Source organism: Dipodomys ordii, unplaced genomic scaffold, assembly GCF_000151885.1.
Source record: "Dipodomys ordii isolate 6190 unplaced genomic scaffold, Dord_2.0 Scaffold53, whole genome shotgun sequence".
Taxonomy (NCBI): Eukaryota; Metazoa; Chordata; class Mammalia; order Rodentia; family Heteromyidae; genus Dipodomys; species Dipodomys ordii.
The window spans coordinates 5,257,415-5,274,821 of record NW_012267269.1 but is presented as its reverse complement, the minus strand read 5'-3'; the positions used below and the strand labels follow the sequence as shown (position 1 = coordinate 5,274,821).

The window sequence follows — 17,407 nt, the reverse complement described above, 5'->3', positions numbered from 1 at the left end:
GGTTTGACGTGTCAGGAAAAACAAATCAATGAGTCCTCTAAAAGATAGCTATGTTTTTCATCTAAAGGAGAATGGTATCTATAAAATCCATTATTAAGAATCCCAGTCTGGCCAGGAACCAGTAGCTCACACAAGTAATTCTAACTACTCAGGAGGCTGAGATCTGAGGATCATGGTTCAAAGCCAGCTCGGGCAGGAAAGCCTCCATGAGACTCTTATCTCCAATTAACCACTCCAAAACTGGAAGTGGAGCTGTGATTCTAAAGTGGTAAAGCACTAGCCTTGAGCAAAAATGCTCAGAGACAGCACCCAGGTCTCAAGTTCAAGCCCTGCCACTGACAACAAAACAGACAAACAAACAAAAAAGAATCCCAGTCTGGCCCAAGATGTTTCTTTGACTAGCTGGAACCACAGCACCCCGGTGAAGCACTAAGAGGATTTCAAGTGTAGCTGGATGGAGAGAAGGAGGTAGGAAAGGGTCCTGATCTTTCCCCCAGAGATGGTAGATGGTTCCACATCAGCTCCAAGGGACAAAGTGAGGGGAAGGCTCAAATCCCAGTCCCCCAGCCTCCACTGCCCTGGCTCAGGGAAGCATAAAGGAACTGGTGAGAGAAGTTTTACACGCCTGAGAAACCCAATAAATGGAATTGGTGGCAGTGTTTTTACAAAGCCTGTGTCTGATGTCCACTGAGTTTTGTCTTCAACAGGACATCTTTGATCTATGATTAATGTTTTAGGCACTCATGATTGGTCAGGCATGGAGTTCCCCCAACATGTAGCTCGTTACCAAGTGAATTCAGACATTTTACCCCACACGCCTTCCATGTGTGCACTGAAGTGCTTGCTTTATGACAATGTAATAACAAAGAGAAGAAAGATTTCTTTTTCTGATAACCAACAAACACTGTAAAATGAAAACGTTGCAGTGGGAAATGATCACTTGCTATCATTAGTGGGTTTTCATATCTTTAGCCTAGTTCCTGCAGGCTATAGATCTCAGGCAGATTCTAGCCACAGTGAAATCGGACAACCATAATCAAGACATTAGGAAATGTCAATACATTAGGAGAGAGAGAGATTCATAATCTTATATGAATTACTGAGATGAGCTTAACTTTTAAAAAAATCCAAACCCATTAAAACCTATGAAGTAACACATTTACTATTTACTAGGTCTCATCATTCTAAGTGCAGAAAGAATGTCATAAAGAAGGATTCCACTTATCATGTCTTAGGATCCATTCATGTCAGACTTAATTAAAAAGGAAGATCATAGCTGGGCACTGGTGGCTCACATTTGTAATCCTAGCAACTCAGGAGGCTGAGATCAGAGGATCATGGTTCAAAGTCAACCCTGGCAGGAGAGTCTATGAGACTCTTATCTCCAATAAATTACTCAAAATACCAGAAGTGGAGCTGTGGCTTAAGTGGTAGAGCAATAGCTTTGAGTAAAAGAAGCTCAGGGGCAGCATACAAGCCCTGAATTCAAGCCCCAGGACTGGAAAAAAACAAAAAACAAAAGGAAGATCAGTTGTAAGTCTAGAATCTAGCCATCAGTAGTTAAATATACAGCAAACTCTAGTTATCTCACTCCTGCTTTTCACAAACACACCCAACTGTTGCACATATTCCACTCAAGCGAGGAGATGAACTCTCAACACTAGAAGACATCTATCTACAACTACTTTAGAAAAAATGTTTTATGAGAAAGGAAGGCAAATATCAAGGTATTAACAATGAATTTTTTTAGGCAATAGAAACATGTGTTGCTTTTTCTTCTTCTACATTTTTTTGTAAATTCTGAGTTTTCTCTAAAGAGCATATAGTGCTTTGATATAAATATGGATCCTATTCTCACCCAATTTAAAATAAGGTAAGTTGTATGCCTGGTCTCTTGAGTTACCACTATGTGTGAGCAAGCTGTAGTGACTTCCATTCAAAACTAGTCCTTCTCAAATATGATCCATTTCTTGTTTTCTCAGCTCTTATCACTTTGGAAACAATCTCTAGAATGGCATACAGATGTTCATATAAAATCATTCCTTATGATTCCTCAGTCATTTGTCTTACAAAAGAGAGCTGGAAATTACCCACAAGGCAGGGCACCTTTTTCCTTTCTTCCAGGTCATTCAAATATGCCCATCAGTTACATTTTACCCCTAATTTCAGTGATGGATCCAGGATTTTTTTTTAGCAGCTCTGCCAGGGAATAAGCCCTTTTCCTGATAAAGAGCAATGGTCCTTCCTTGACTGTTCCCTGACATAAGGGAAACGGGATAAACACACACACACACACACACACACACACACACACACACACACACACCATTTCCCACATTCTATTCCTTACTTCTCCTTATTCCTATTAAGACATCTAGCCTCCAAATATGCCAATACCACTACTTTAAAACATTTTTACATTGCCAAAGAAATGAGACTAGAATCTATTCCTGGTAAGGTCAACCACAAATGAGGATGTCTGATATTTCCCTTTAAAACTGCTTAGACAAGAAAGCCAAAGGAGTTACAGCAGTTCTATCCATGAACCACTAGATGTCATGGAAGTACAATTTCCTCCAAATATTCAACTCAAAACCATTTTTAAATATATCCTAAGCTATTACAAAGCAACATGTATACTCCCCTTTGCTGTCAGTGTTCTCTACCTTGCAAAACATCAATACATTCATGTACACTGTCACTTCCTAACATGTTAAGTAAATCCTATACATTTTATCTTCCATTATATACCTAATAAAATACCACTTAGTTCATACATCACTCTTCTATAAATAAGGTTTGCTGCTAAACTTTGGATCCTGTACCAATTCTAATCAGAGAAACAGTTCTTGCAACACCTACCCACAAGGGATGGCCATGTCTGCGCCCTCTCCTCACACTACAGTGCTACACAGCAGGAGATGCCTGAGTTATAGTGAGTATCCCTGAGGGCCCGAGGTCCCACCCTAGACCCGATGACTATGCCAGAGCCTACCATGCAGCTGAGTGAAGAGACTCCCTGTAGCCAGCATCAGGCTAGATGAGAAAACCCCAGAAGGTCACAGACTGGCCCTGCTGTATCCATGAGCACAACCAGCCAGCCAGTGTATTGTGACCACCAGCATCTGAGAAAAGCAAGCAAGTCAGCTGCTCTAGAAAACGACAGGAAGCACCTGGCATTGTGGGAATGTGGAGAGAATTCCCACAAGAAAGGTGGAAAAGTAAGAAGTAAGGTTCTTGGAGGTAATTTGCAGAATGGTGTGGCATACTGGCAGCCTCAAGAGAGGAAAAGTTCAAAATAAAATAAAACTGCCTATATGCTCCGAAGCTTAAACCAGCGCCCCCTACTGTGACTGAAAAGAGCTCTATTGTAATCTTACCTAGGGGGTCACAAGGTGAGGAGGGAGGAGGGGGTGGCATACAGCATCTTCGCACCATAGCTAGTCTGTGGATTTGAGGCTACTGAGCTGGCTGGAGAGTAGGGTAGAAAGGATGTCAGCATTGAGAAGTTGTGCCCATCTTCAAGAACGGCTTAAAGTGGAGTGTGATTTTGGTGTAGAAGGTTTTGCTCATTAGCCTTTCTCTCTCCATCTCTCAGCAGAGGTAGGTAGTAGTAAAAAGGATTCACAAATGTACAGAAAACCTGACTAATGGCAAGGGCAAGTGAAAACAGGCTCCTGAGCCACAGTCCTGTGGGGGTTTGGTTTGGTTTAAAGAGTATTTCCCCAAGTGGAAGTCTCTGGCACCTTCCAGCCGTGACAGGCTGGGCGGGGGGGGGGGGATCCTTATCTATCAGGGTAGCATCCACTTCAAAAGAGCGTGGGAATGGTGTCTGGGGTGGGCCAACCTTCTCCAGGAAGAGGCCAATAGGATGCTCAGGAGCCCTAAGAGACTATTCTGCCCCAGCCCAGCAAGCTGATGCACCTGCAAGTGATGCTGGGAAAGGTACATCTCATATCCCCAACCATCTACTTTCACACACTTCTCCAGGCTAAGTGGAATCCTGGCAGTCCGCAGACACTAGTTAGAGCCCAAAGGAACAGAACTTTTAGAAAGACACACCCAACACCCTTGGCTGTCTTTGCTAGCAAATGAAGCCCAGTGCATGAAGGAAAGGAAGCAGAGAGGCCAGCCACTCTGCCTTGCCATCACGTGATCTTGACTGGCGACTTCTTGTGGGCGCACAGGAGGGACACATAGGGAACACCGATGAAGGCCCATTTCTCACTGGGCCAGAACTTGATCACCGGGCCTTGCTCAGGGATCTCTGAGGCAGCATCGAAGTAGGCAAAGCACACACAGCCCAGGTAGGCGGCGAGGCAGATGAGGATGTGCCTGCAAAAGATATGGGTGAGGTCAGACGCAGGCAATGACTGCTGGAGGCCTGCCTGCTCCCTCCCTCTAGCACACCCTTCCCCAGGGAATTAGGAACCAGAACTCCTCACAATTAGCAAGGGATGAAGTTTCGGAGCAGGAGGGTTCGTAGATCTTGAGCAATCTGAGCCCCATCTTAGAATATTCAAAAGATATTCCAAGAGGATAACTAGAGCAAACTTTAGATCCTGCCTTCTCACCTAAACAACTGGGTATAGATAAAGGAGCCCCTGCATCCAGATTAAGCTGACATTCACTACAGAGCATTCAGAGTTTCATAGACAAATCCTTTCCTTTACATTTACTTTTACTGTCCCTGTTTTAGTATTATCTTAGCAAGCAAAGGACCCTGTGGCATGTAAGCTTTCTTTTTTTTTTTTGGTTCCAGTCATAGGGTCTGAACTCTGGGCCTGGGCTCTGTCCCTCAGCTCTTCACCTCAAGGCCAGCGCTCTATCACTTGAGCCACGGAGCCACTTCCAGCTTTTTTTTTCTGCTTATGTGGTACTGAGGAATCGAACCCAGGGCCTCAGGCATGCAAGGCAAGTGCTCTACCACTGAGCCACCTTCCTAGCCCTGTAAGCTTTCTTTTTTGGGGGAGGAGGGAAGGGGGTCCGGTCGTGGGGCCTGAACTCTGGGCCTGGGCGCTGTCCCTCAGCTCTTCAGCTCAAGGCTAGTGCTCTACCACTTGAGCCACAGTGCTACTTCTGGCTTTTTTTTTTTTTTTTTGCTTATGTGATGCTGAGGAATCGAACCCAGGGCCTCATGCATGCAAGGCAAGCGCTCTACCACTGAGCCACCTTCCCAGCCCTGTAAGCTTTCTTTATTCCCTATCCTGATATTAAATTTAATTTGAGATGAACTTAATTCATGATTTAATTTATGTTTTTGTAATGTACTCCCCCAAAATAATTTTTTATAAACTTTGGGAGGAGGGGCCTTTTTTAGAACAACACAAAGTCAGTCATCCTAGCTAGTCAGGAAGTTGAGATCTAATAACCAAAATCCAAAGTCAGCCCAGGTAGGAAAGTCCATGAGGCTCCATCTTCAATTAACCAGGAAAAAGCCAGGGTAGAGGCCTGGTTCAAATGGTAGAGTGCTAGCCAAGAAGTGAAAAGGCTGGGTGAGGACATGAGGCTCTGAGTTCAAGCCTTGGTACTGACACATGTGCATACATACACATACACACACACACACACACACACACACACACACACACACACACACTCACACACCTGACAGATGTGACAACACAAAAGGTCAAAACCAGTATAGCACAAAGAATATTAACACACTAAAAAAAGGAAAATTGGGGGTGAATATTGGCATGATGATAAACAGTTAAAGTTGTTCATTACAGCCAGTTGCTGATGGCTTATGTCTATAATCCTAGCTGATATCTGAGGCTCTGGATTAGAAGCTAACTGCACAGGAAAGCTCATGAGCTTTCATCTCCAATTAACCACTAAAAAGCTGGAAGTGGCTCACGTGGCAGAGCACTATCCTTGAGCAATAAAAACTAAACGAGGCATCCAGACCCTGAGTTCAAGCCACACACACACACACACACACACACACACACACAAAGCTCTTCATTACAAAGAACACTAGAAAAGTTCACCATTCCATACACTGTCTGGGAGGTATTTTTCGAACAATCAGGGTGGGGTGAAGAGTGGGTGGCATGGTAGAGATAAGACATGATCTCCTGTTGATAATTATATAGCAGAAGCCAGTGTTGCCTACTTGGGGGCTTAATGTATTATTCTGCATGCTCTGGGAAATGCTACAAATTTGCATAATAAATGTCACACAGTTATGGAGGCTATAATGACTGTCTGCTATGTGAAAGGCACGAGGTGCTGGTTATAACTTTATAAAAATAGAAACACAATAGAGAAGATGAAGAAAATTAGAAGGCACATTTCCAAAAAGGAAATACACATAGCCAATTTCCAATTGAAAAGATGCCAAACAATGCTATTTTTAAGATATGAAAGTAAACATATTTTGTATTCAGTTAGCAAAGATTTAAAAGAACAAATAAAGCACCATATGTGAGTGAAAGGCATTCTCTTGTAGACTTTTGTAAAAAGTGAAGTTTTGAAACCTAAGAGATTTCAGGCAATGGCTCTTAAAACTGAAAACCCCAACTTGTGATGTTTTGTCTTGTCTTGTCTTTTGTATACTGATCTGGAAGTCCCTGAACTCGTATAAATATATACATGTTGCATTGTATATACAAGTTCAGGTTCATTTGTGCAATGAAATGAATGAGCCAGGCACTGGTGGCTCATTCATATGATACTAGCTACTGAGGAGGCTGATATCTAAGGATCGAGGTTCAAAACCAGCCTGGGCAAGAAAGTCCAGGAGACTCTTCTTTCCAATTAAGCACCAAAAAAGCCAGAGGTAGATCTGTGGCTCAAGTAATAGAGTGCTAGCTTTGATGGAAAAAAAAAAGCTCAAGGACAGTGCCCAGGCCCAGAGTTCAAGCCCCAGGATTGGCACCAAAAATATTACAATAATAATTAAAGCTAAGTTTCTAAGTGAGACTCTAGGATGGTGTGTGTTTGTGTTTGTGTGTGTGTGTGTGTGATCTCAAGTTTGAACTCAGGGTCTTGCACTTTGTAGGTATGAACTCTATCACTTGAACCATTCACAGCTCTTAAGCGGGGTATCTTAAAGCCATCTCAGGATAAAAGTTAAGAATATGGTTTGAACAAAGCTTCCAGGTCTTCAGTACTAAATGGCCTTGGATATCTTCAATCTACCAGGGCTCCTTGTCCTCCTTTTGAAATCAGCAGCCTGGGAGGACAGAGAAGGAACATTACCCTGGGTTTTGAAGCTGAAGCAGATCTAGGAAGAAAACTACTCCCCTTTCCTCCTCGGCTTTCTGGGTGGAGCTTCTGCATGCAGTTTTCTAACCTACTTTTTTTTTTCTTTAAACTTATAATGAATCTTCGGTTTCTCAAAATACAGAGGCTCCCGTTCCTTATTACTGAACTCCAAGGCGTTTTTATATAAACAGATGAATGATCATGAACAATTCATTTTAGTTCTCTGTTCTACCTGTAAAAAGAACAGATAAGACTGCCCCCCCCCATGACTTGTGAGGCCTGCAACTTCACTAGGCCACTCAGAATCCTGAGAACCACCCCGTCCCCATGTAGCCAGAGCTACAGGGAGAGCATGACAGATTCCGTTTTCACTCTCCTTTGTGCTTTAATTATGGAGCTAGGAGGTGAGAGACTACAGCCCTGCAGCGTAACAATTCGGTTTTTTTGTTCTGGCTAAACCTGCAGCCTGGCATCCATTCTCCTTTCTACAATACTTTCTGTTGCTTCTGAAATGTCAGACAAGAGACGTAAGGGGAGAGGCAGGCTTGGGATCTGTGCCTGGCCATTGTACCCTAAGTCCACCTGTGTGCCTCATAAAGTACATTGTGCTCAGCAGCAAGTCCGATACCTGTCTTGCGGCCCACTCCCCCTGTGCAGGGCCTTACCACACGCAGTGCAGGTAGGGAAAGTGGAAGGACGATAACAGTTCACAGAAGGCTCGGTCACTGATCCAGCAGCACAAAGCAAGCATCCACCAGAGGCCTGAGAAGAGGCCCAGCTTAAACACCCGGACGTTGTCACACCTGTGTGGGTGAGGCAGAGCGACTCATCGTCAGTCTGGGTTCCTACATACCTTACTGGCCACCTCATCCGTGTCCTCTGATGCCTCTCATCTGCCTTGGCCCTGGAGCTCCTTCCCAACATACAGTCAGGCACAGGCTAAAGGCTGTAAACATCACATCGCACACAAGGTTCACAGGGCCCTACTTCCCACTCCAGACTTACAAAACACTCTGTGGGGGGGGGGGGCTTTTTGCTGGTTAATTAGAGATAAGAGTCTTACGGACTTTTCTGCCTAGGCTGGCTTTGAACCTTACTCCTCAGATCTCAGCCTGAGTATCTAAGATTACAAGCATGAGCCACTGGCACCTTGCTTGCAAACAACTTTCTTGACTTGCACCCTGATGTGTCCAGTATCAATCTAAATTCCCCATGTCCCTAGAAAACTCTCCTTACCTCAAAACTATTGTTATATTCAGTCTGTAAGCCCTACCTTAGAATGAATCCCTCTACCCACCTGGGTCCAAGCCACCATCATCTCCTTGGTAGCCTGCTCCTCCCATGGCCCCTAGGAGCAATTCTCAGTATTCTGCCCCAGGGCCTCCAGCAGCTTCCCCTTTAACCAGAGGACAAATCACAGAACTCACTGAGTCATAGGAACTCATGGACATCTATCCCCTCCTCTTCACCTCCTCTCCTCTTGCTCCTGGCATCTTTGCCTAACCTACAGTGAGCTCTGAACTGCCCCTCAAACATCCCAGGCCTTAGCCTGAACAGCACTTGCATGGTCTTAGCATGGCTGTCTCTCTGCCTGGAGTGCTGTTCCCCCAGAGGGGCTTAAGCCTCTCAGTACCTCTTTTTCCCCACCACTGGTTTTATCAGTCATCTCCTTCCCATGTGACTTTCCCTCTAGTCACCTTCCCTCCTTCTATTTTCTCTGTAGCAGTTACAACCCCTCCCATCTGCTCCATTGTACCATCTCTCTGTGCAGCCAGCATCCCCCACTGACATGAGTACAGCTTGCTGCCATGTTCCCAGCACCTGGAACAGCACCAGACACTGGCAAGACTCAACACTTGGGAGAATGAAGGCATGAGTGCCTTACACAATGGGACAAAATGTTCTGAAACAGATCCTCAAGGAAAATGTCAATGGCTGTTTTCTTTCTTTGCTAATAGGAAGGAATGTCCAGAGATAACTGGTGGCTGAAGGCCCTTCTACCCCCTTCTTTTTACCCCAGAGGCTCACTCCTGAGTCAGTCAAGGTCCCTTAGGGGGCCTAGAGTCCAAGGCAACATCTGCAACTAAGAAAAAGCTTAATTCCTATTTGCTGAACACATGGGCAGATGTCAAAAGCGTAACCTGCTAATATCTTTCCCAGTTGCCAGATAGAGTTGTTAAGTAAAAGCTGCAATAAAAGTAGGATGATGGGACAGCGTTGAGAAAGACCTGCTTTTAAAAACATACCAAAATACCCTTTTGACAGAAGGCGAGTGGATCCTTTGAAAATTGTTTGGAAAGAATACAGGCCCATAACATGAAGAAACTCTTGTTAGTCAACCTCTGTCATTGTGACAAAACAACTTAAATCTGGATGACAATAATTCTTACCAATACTCTCAGTTGCTTGACAGAAAGAGATTGACAGGATCACAGTTCAAGGCCAGCCCAAGCTTATATATGAGACCTTGTCCCAATTAATAGCAAGGAATAGTGGCAAGCACCTGTAATCCCAAATACAACAGGAAGCCTAAAATAAGGGGACCTCGGTTCAAGTCCAGGAAGTCTCACAGGAAGTGAGACCTTATCCCAAAAATAACTAATGTAAGCCAGTCACTGATGGCTCCTACCTGTAATCTTAGCTACTTAGGAGGCTGAGATTTGAGGGTTGAAGTTCGAAGATAGCCTGGTCGGGACAGCCCATGAGACTCTTATCTCCAATTAACCACAGAAAACAGAAGTAGAGCTGAGGCTCAAGGTGGTAGAACACTAGTTTTGAGCAAAAAAAAAGCTCAAGGACAGGGCCTGGACCCAGAGTCCAACAAAAAGAAAAAAAAAACTAATATAAAAACCAGCTGAAGAATGGGTGCCAGTGGCTCACACCTATAATCTTAACTACTCAGTAGGTGAAGACATGAAGAATCAAGGTTTGAAGCCAGCCTAGACAGAAAAGTCCACAAGACTCTTCTCCAAGCATAGTTGTCCCTCTACCACGTTACTGGTTAACAAAAAGCTGGACCAAAACTATGGCTGAAGTAGTAGAGTGCCAGCTATAGTAAAAGACCAAGTAAGAGTTGAGGTGTTGAGTCCAAAAATCCCAGTACAGATAAAGGTGTGAGGGGTGGGGTGGGAGGAGAGTTGGATTAAAAGGAGGAACAATTAATTTTTGCCTCATGGTTTCAGAGTGGCTGTCTTCCTTTGGACCTGTGGCAAGCAGTACATGATGGCAGGAAGCATGAAGCAAAGCAAGGATACCTTGTAACAGCTGGGAAGCAAAGAGACAGGATCTGCTGGGATCCCAAGACCCCCTTCAAGGGCATGCTCTTATATGACCTGTCCCTGCACAAAGCCCCTCATCCTAAGGGTTCTACCTCCTCCCAACAGTGACATCGGCTGGCAACCAAATTTTCAGCATTTGATACATTTAATAAAAGAACAAGCCAGGTGTTGGTGGCTCACACCTGTAATCCTAGCTGCTCAGGAGGCTGAGATCTGAGGATCACAGTTTGAAGCCAGCCCAGACCAAAAAAAAAAAGTCTATGAAACTCTCCAATTAATCACTGGAAAACCAGAGTCGAGCTGTGTCTCAAAGGGGTAGAGTGCTAGCCTTGAGCAAAAAGCTCAAGGAGTTCATACCCCACAACTGACCAAAAAAAGAAAAAGAATAGAACATAGCAAACTTCAATGTGACTAAGTACTGATACTAAGAGATGAACAATTCCCATTACCCCCTTTTCTTAATCATACTGTACCTGGAAAAACTAAGCTTCCAAAGGCTGTTCTCACTCCCAAAGAGATCTTCCCCTGGTCCTAGCTCCTCTTAAGGCCTCCCACTTCACTACTTCCTAAGTAGCCTTTATTAGACATACCAGCACCCTCTAATGGCAATCTCCCCGTTACATTCCTTCATAGTGCCCTGCCATTTTCCTTCATAACACTTATTACAAGTTAAAATTATGTATTTATTTACCTATTTTTAATATTGAGAAGAGCAATGACAGCAGGAACTATACATGTTTCATTCATCAGTGTATACCCACTGCCTAGCAACAGTGCCTAATAACATGCTAAATAAATGCATGCTGAATGAATAGATCAAGTTATATAGCACAGGATGACTGCAAATAGACTCTGGTGATTTTTTAAAATTTCAATTAAAAATGTATGCTTGGGGTCACCTATTTGTAATCCCAGCACTTGGGAGGCTGAGGCAGGAAGATCATAGCTCAAAAAAAAGAAAAATTAGTTCAAGCCCCAAGACCAACCAAAAAAAAAAAGAACCTATGAATTAAGAATGAAATGCTCGGGGCTGGGAAGGTGGCTCAGTGGTAGAGCGCTTGCCTTGCATGCATGTGGCCCTGAGTTCGATTCCTCAGCACCACATAAGCAAAAAGAAAAAAGCCGGAAGTGGCGCTGTGGCTCAAGTGGTAGAGCGCTAGCCTTGAACTGAAGAGCTGAGGGACAGTGCCCAGGCCCAGAGTTCAGGCCCTACAACCAGACCCCCCCAAAAAAATTTTAAAAAATGAAATGCTCTAGGGTACGTGTAAATCCCCATGGAGAGGATAACCAGATCCTGACTTCAGCTTTTATATTAGGAATCCCTAACCACACGAGACCTGGTTTGTCTACCTCATTAACTTGTCAGTTTCTGCTGCTGCACTAGCCATTCTGTCGGCTTTTCCTAACTTGTCTCTTAAATCTGACTCTTCTCTAACCAGCAACCCATGGATCATCGGGCATTTCAGGTTTTTAACAGGACACTCCGAGAACTTTTCTTTTTTGTATCAGTACTGGGGCTTGAATGCAGGGTCTGGGTGCTACCCCTTAAATTTTTGGCTCAAGGCTGGTACTCTGCCACTTGAACCACAGCTCCCCTTCTGACTTTTTGCTGACATTCTTGCCCAGCTGGCTTTGAAATGGGATCCTCAGATCTCAGCCTCCTGAATAGCTAGGATTACAGGCACAAGCCACTGGCAACTGACTTGCAATTTCTTTTAAGCACAAGCAGTTAGATAACAATAATTATTGGCCCGGAGAGCTGTGTCCCTAGAATTCCTAATTTAAAAAAAAAAAAAAGAATGAAATGCTCAAATTCTCGGAGTCCATGGTAGACACTGAAGAAGACAACACAGACCTGTTGTCTTGCAATTTAAAAAAGATAAAATGAAGGGAATAAGAACAAACACTAATGAATAATTAGACAATCAGTATGGTACAGGAAGTTCCATGAACTTCTTTCTTCAACTTCTTTCTTCTTCCTCCTCCTCCTCCTCTTCTTGTTCTTCCCCTTCTCCTCCTCCTCCTCCTCTTCCTCCTCTTTCTGTTCCTCCTCCACTTCTTCCTCTTCTTTCTTCCTTCTTCTTCATTTTGCAAGTCCTTGGGCTTGAACTCAGGGCCTGGGCCCTGTCTCTGAACTTCTTTTTGCTTAAGGCTAACATTCTATCACTCAAGCCACAGCACTACTTCTGGGTTTTTTTCTGTTTATGTGGTACTGAACAATGGAACCCTCTAGCACAAAGCCACATTCCCAGCCATGAACTTCTGATGCAATGAAATCTACAAGTTTGGCTTGAAGAACTCAAGGTAACAGAGAGCAATGTGCATGGAGGCGTCCACAACACAGGAATGTCCAATGCATAGTTCTGAAAGCCAGGACACAGCAGGGCTGGCACCAGAGGCAGAAGGAAACCAATACACTGGATGGGAGAGGGCACTTCCAATGGGGATGTATTTGGGGCTCTGTTAAGCTTTAGCCTGATTTTTACTGTTTCTTAAAATATCAATATAAGGTTAGGTGTTTGGGGTTTTTTTAATGTGGAACAAAAATAATATATACACTAGGATCCTATTTTAAGATAGAAATATCTGACAAGAATATCCACTATGTCTTCTTTTATCATTAACTCGAGGTTTTCCTTTTAAAAAACTGCTCTTATTACCAGAAAAAAGTACATTTTAAAATAATTTTAAATACAGCTGAGTTTCTCAGCAATATCACTCAATACCACAAATTTCAGTACATGTCAGGTCATAACCCAAATCAGAATAAACTTTCATGTCTTCAGGATGTAATGTAATGTAATGTCTTCCAGGGAAGACCATGAAACTATGAAAATACCAGACACAAGCTTTTGGAAATAAGGTTGAGGAGAAGCTCACTGGTAGAGTGCTTGCCTTGCATGCATGAGGCCCTGGGTTCAATTCCTCAGCACCACATAAACAGAAAAAAAGCCAGAAGTGGCACTGTGGCTCAACTGGTAGAGTGCTAGCCTTGAGAGAGCTGAGGGACAGCGCCTAGGCCCAGAGTTCAGGCCCCATGACCGACCAAACAATAAATAAATAAAGTAGTCCCCCCCCTCTACCCCTTAACAAAGAAAGAGCTATGCAATGAAAACAGTTGGCTTAGACACTGCAGTCCATGCTAGGACAAATGAAGGAGATGTGAGAAGGAAACGAAAAGGATACAAAGGGTACCCTCTTGTCTAGTAATGCTGGGACTTGCCTGGGGTGGTAACAGTGAACAGGGAGACCTGGGCTCTGCCCATGCCCATGCCCATGTAGAAATCCACACCAGTAGAGGTTGAACAAAACAACAACACAGATATACACTGATGACTCATGCCTGAAATCCTTGCTACTCAGGAGATTGAGATCTTAAGATTGTGGTTTGAAGCCTGCCTGGGCAGGAAAAAACATGAGATTCTTATCTCCAACTAACCACCCAAATTGAGAAGTAGAGTTGTTACTCAAGTGGTAGAGCACCATCCTTGAGCAAAAAAGGCTAAAGACAGCATCCAGACCCTGTGTACCAGTATCAGCACCCATTTCAACACACACACACACACACACACACACACACACACAATAAAAACACAAATACTTTTCTAATTATGGTTGGAATGAGTGCCATGGGTTTGGGGTGGTTGGAAACAATGTAAACAGTTCAGTCTCAACCTGAAGGATGAGTAGCTGTAAGCCAAGGAGAGTCAGAAAGAAGGAAGTATGAACAGAGACTGAGACTGGAGGGTCTGATCTGTGTAAAGCAGCAGAAGTCAGAACAGCTTTGGGCAGATGTAAGGGAAGCTTCATGTGGGGTGGTCACAGGCCTGTCAAGGACTATATATTTTTTATTAATTGCAATGACATCTTACAGGAAAATGAATGACCAAATGGGATGTTCAGTGAAGAAAGTCAGGATTCTGGCTCAAATAACTGGGTAAATGATGGGAAACTGAAGTGCTATTATAAAAAGAAGCAGAAATGGAAAAGACAGATAAGGAATCTGGTTGGGACAAGCTGAAACCTACATTCCATGACCCATGGAATTAGGGAGGTCAGGCTGATAGCTAGCTAGACATTAGCAAAGTTAGAAGGGAAGACTGGGTTAGATATATAAATGTGGAAGTCATCTGCATAGGAAGAGGAATTAAGCCATGGAAATCGGTGAGCTACTTCAAATAAGTATGTCTTAGTCTGTTCATATCCCTACAGTAAAAACCTTATAAAGTTCTTTCTTTGTTTAAATTTTCAATTTAATTGTAAAGGTGATGTATAGAGGGGTTACAGTTACATGATTCAGGTAATGAGTACATTTCGTTTTGAGCAGTGTCACCCCCTCTCCCCTTTCCCTGTTTTTCCTCTCCTGTCTTCCCTCCCCTCAAAGTTGTTTAGTTCATTTCCAACATAGTATCTAATGGTTTTCACTGTTGAATTGGTTCACCTTTTGTTCTGTTTTTTTCTTTCCTTTTTGTATTTGGTTTATTCCCCTCTGTTACCGTCTCTTTATTTCTGTACCCTTTGTCTTGTATATATTTATATACTTATCTGATTTGGAGAGGGAAAAGGGAAGCACAGTTACTTCTTTAGTTCTTTTAAAGAGTTCTCAGGAGGGAAAAACTGGGAGATAGTGGGGGATGACAATGTCCAAAAAGAAATGTACTCTTTACCTGACATGTAACTGTAACCCCTCTGTACACTGCCTTTATAATAACAATTTTAAAATTTTTAATGCGTTATTCCTTATAGTTCAAAAGACTGGGAAGTCCAAGATCAAAATACCAGCATAAGACGGGCAACAGTGGCTTCATTCCTAGCTACTCAGGAAGCTGAGATCCAAGGATCATGGTTCAAAGCCAGCCTGAGATTCCTATCTCCAACTAACCACCAAAAAACCAGAAGTAGAGCTGTGGCTCCCTGAGTTCAAGCCCCACAACAGACAAAATAGATAGATAGACAGATAGATAGATAGCATAATCACTGTCTAGTGAAAGCCCATTCCCTACAGACTGGCCTCCCACTGTGTCTTCCCATGTCAAAAGAGGAAAGCAGCAATCTGGAGCCTCTTCTATAAAGAGATTAATTTGTGACACCTCCTAGAAGTCCTCACCTCTATCACCTTCTTGATCAGGTTTCAACATACAAATTTGGAGACACACAGCATTCAAACCATAGCAAGCAGAGAGCCTAGGATCTCTTAAGGGATCCTTGCATGTAAAGCTGGGAGAAAAGAAATCTACATGACTGATGGAACTGCCACAGTTCACAGAAAAATCAAATCGATGCACGTTCACAGAAGCCACCAGAAACATTTCAAGGATGCTAGTGCAGAGCTGGGCCAATTGTACAAACACTGGTGAGGACATGTAAGTTAGAGCAGGTCTGAAGAATGACCACTGGATGGGTACCATAGCAAGCAGGGCTTGAGAAAGCAGACAGAAACCAGTGGGGGGGGGGGGGGCTGAAGAGTAAGAAAGAGAGGAAAAGAAAGCTTTTAAAGAAGTTTGGCTGGGCTGGGAAGGTGGCTCAGTGGCAGAGCGTTTGCCTTGCATGCCTGAGGCCCTAGGTTCAATTCCTCAGCACTGCATAAGCAAAAAGAAAAAAGCTGGAAGTGGCGCTGTGGCTCAAGTGGTAGAGCGCTAGCCTTGAGCTGAAGAGCTGAGCGTCCAGGCCCAGAGTTCAGGCCCCATGACCGGATCCAAAAAAAAAGAAGTTTGGCTGTATGATACACAAAATGTACATGTTAAATAAGGGCTCTCTGGACAACTCTTTTAAAGCTAGTAATAAGAGAGTGCGAGGGAAGGAGTGACATCCAAAAAGAAATGTACTTTTTACCCAACTAACGTAACTGTAAACCCCCTGCAATCACCTTTATAATAGTAATTAAAATTTAAAAAAAATAAAAATTGTTAAAATAAAGGTAGTAATAATGAGGAGAAGAAGAAAAATGTTTGGCTATATTTCAAGCATAAATGGACATAATAAAGAAGAGAAGAAAATAAAGAAGTTTGGCTGTGACATACAAAGGAGATAACAGGTAGTGCTGGGGGCAGGTGTAAAGAGTCCAGGTTGAGAGTTAAGGGGAAAAGTGGAGGGGAGAGACCCCAGTATATTCTTTCACTGCTGATAGTAAGGACCCTTTAGAGAGGGAGGAATGGTACAGGAGACAACTTTACAGGAGTAAATTTGAAGATTCCAGACTAAAGATGGGGAGAGAAGGCAGAAGATGAAAGGGGCAGGTAGAGACAGCTCTCAGGAAGCCCAGCTGTAAGAGGACAGAGAGGAGAGCTGCTTGGCCCGGCGCTGCAGTCATCTGTGGACCTCAGTCATCTCGGTCACAGCACAGATGTGCTCAGCTCTGAGCACAACTCTAGCCACTCAGGCAAAAAGCATTCCAGACACAGGCTTTAGCTAAGTCAGAGTGTTAAACACAAGAAAAAAGGGAGAGAATGTTTTTATGAAAGTCAGTGGGAAAGTTTTATGAAAGTTTTGACATAAAATTCAGTGAAAATTTTCTCCATAGCTTGATGGTAGTATAATGACCTCAGACTTATTTTGTATTATCTTGTATGAAAGACTTATTTTGTATTGATTTTGTATTAAAGACCACAAATTCTCACTTTCTGTATCTCTTTATTAAAGAATACAGACTCCAATTTACTATGCCAAAGTGGAGAAGGTGTTTCTTCTAAAGTGTTCACACCTGAAATTCACAGTTTAAAATAGCTACATAGAAGGCTGAGACCTGAAGATCACAGTTCAAAACCAGGCAGGAAAGTCTATGAGACTCATCTCCAATTAACCACCAAAAAGTCAAAAGTAGAGGCATTGCTTAAGTGGCAGAGTGTTAGCCTTGAACACAAAAGTTCAGGGGCAGTATCCAGGCCTTGAGTTCAAACCCAGGCTCAGCGCGCGCGCGC

General features: G+C 43.4%; 1 protein-coding gene across 1 annotated transcript in view; it reads right to left on the bottom strand.

Moving 5' to 3' along the window:
* Nucleotides 1-1,750: 1,750 nt before the first annotated feature.
* Nucleotides 1,751-17,407, bottom strand: part of Acer2 (alkaline ceramidase 2) — a 43,697-nt gene continuing 28,040 nt past the window's right edge. The window contains exons 5-6 of the mRNA XM_013020744.1: nt 7,878-8,015; nt 1,751-4,335 (exon numbers count right to left, since the gene is read on the bottom strand). Of these exons, the coding sequence (XP_012876198.1) occupies nt 4,149-4,335; nt 7,878-8,015 (325 nt within the window). The 3' untranslated portion in view covers nt 1,751-4,148. The remainder of the gene's footprint in view (nt 4,336-7,877; nt 8,016-17,407) is intronic.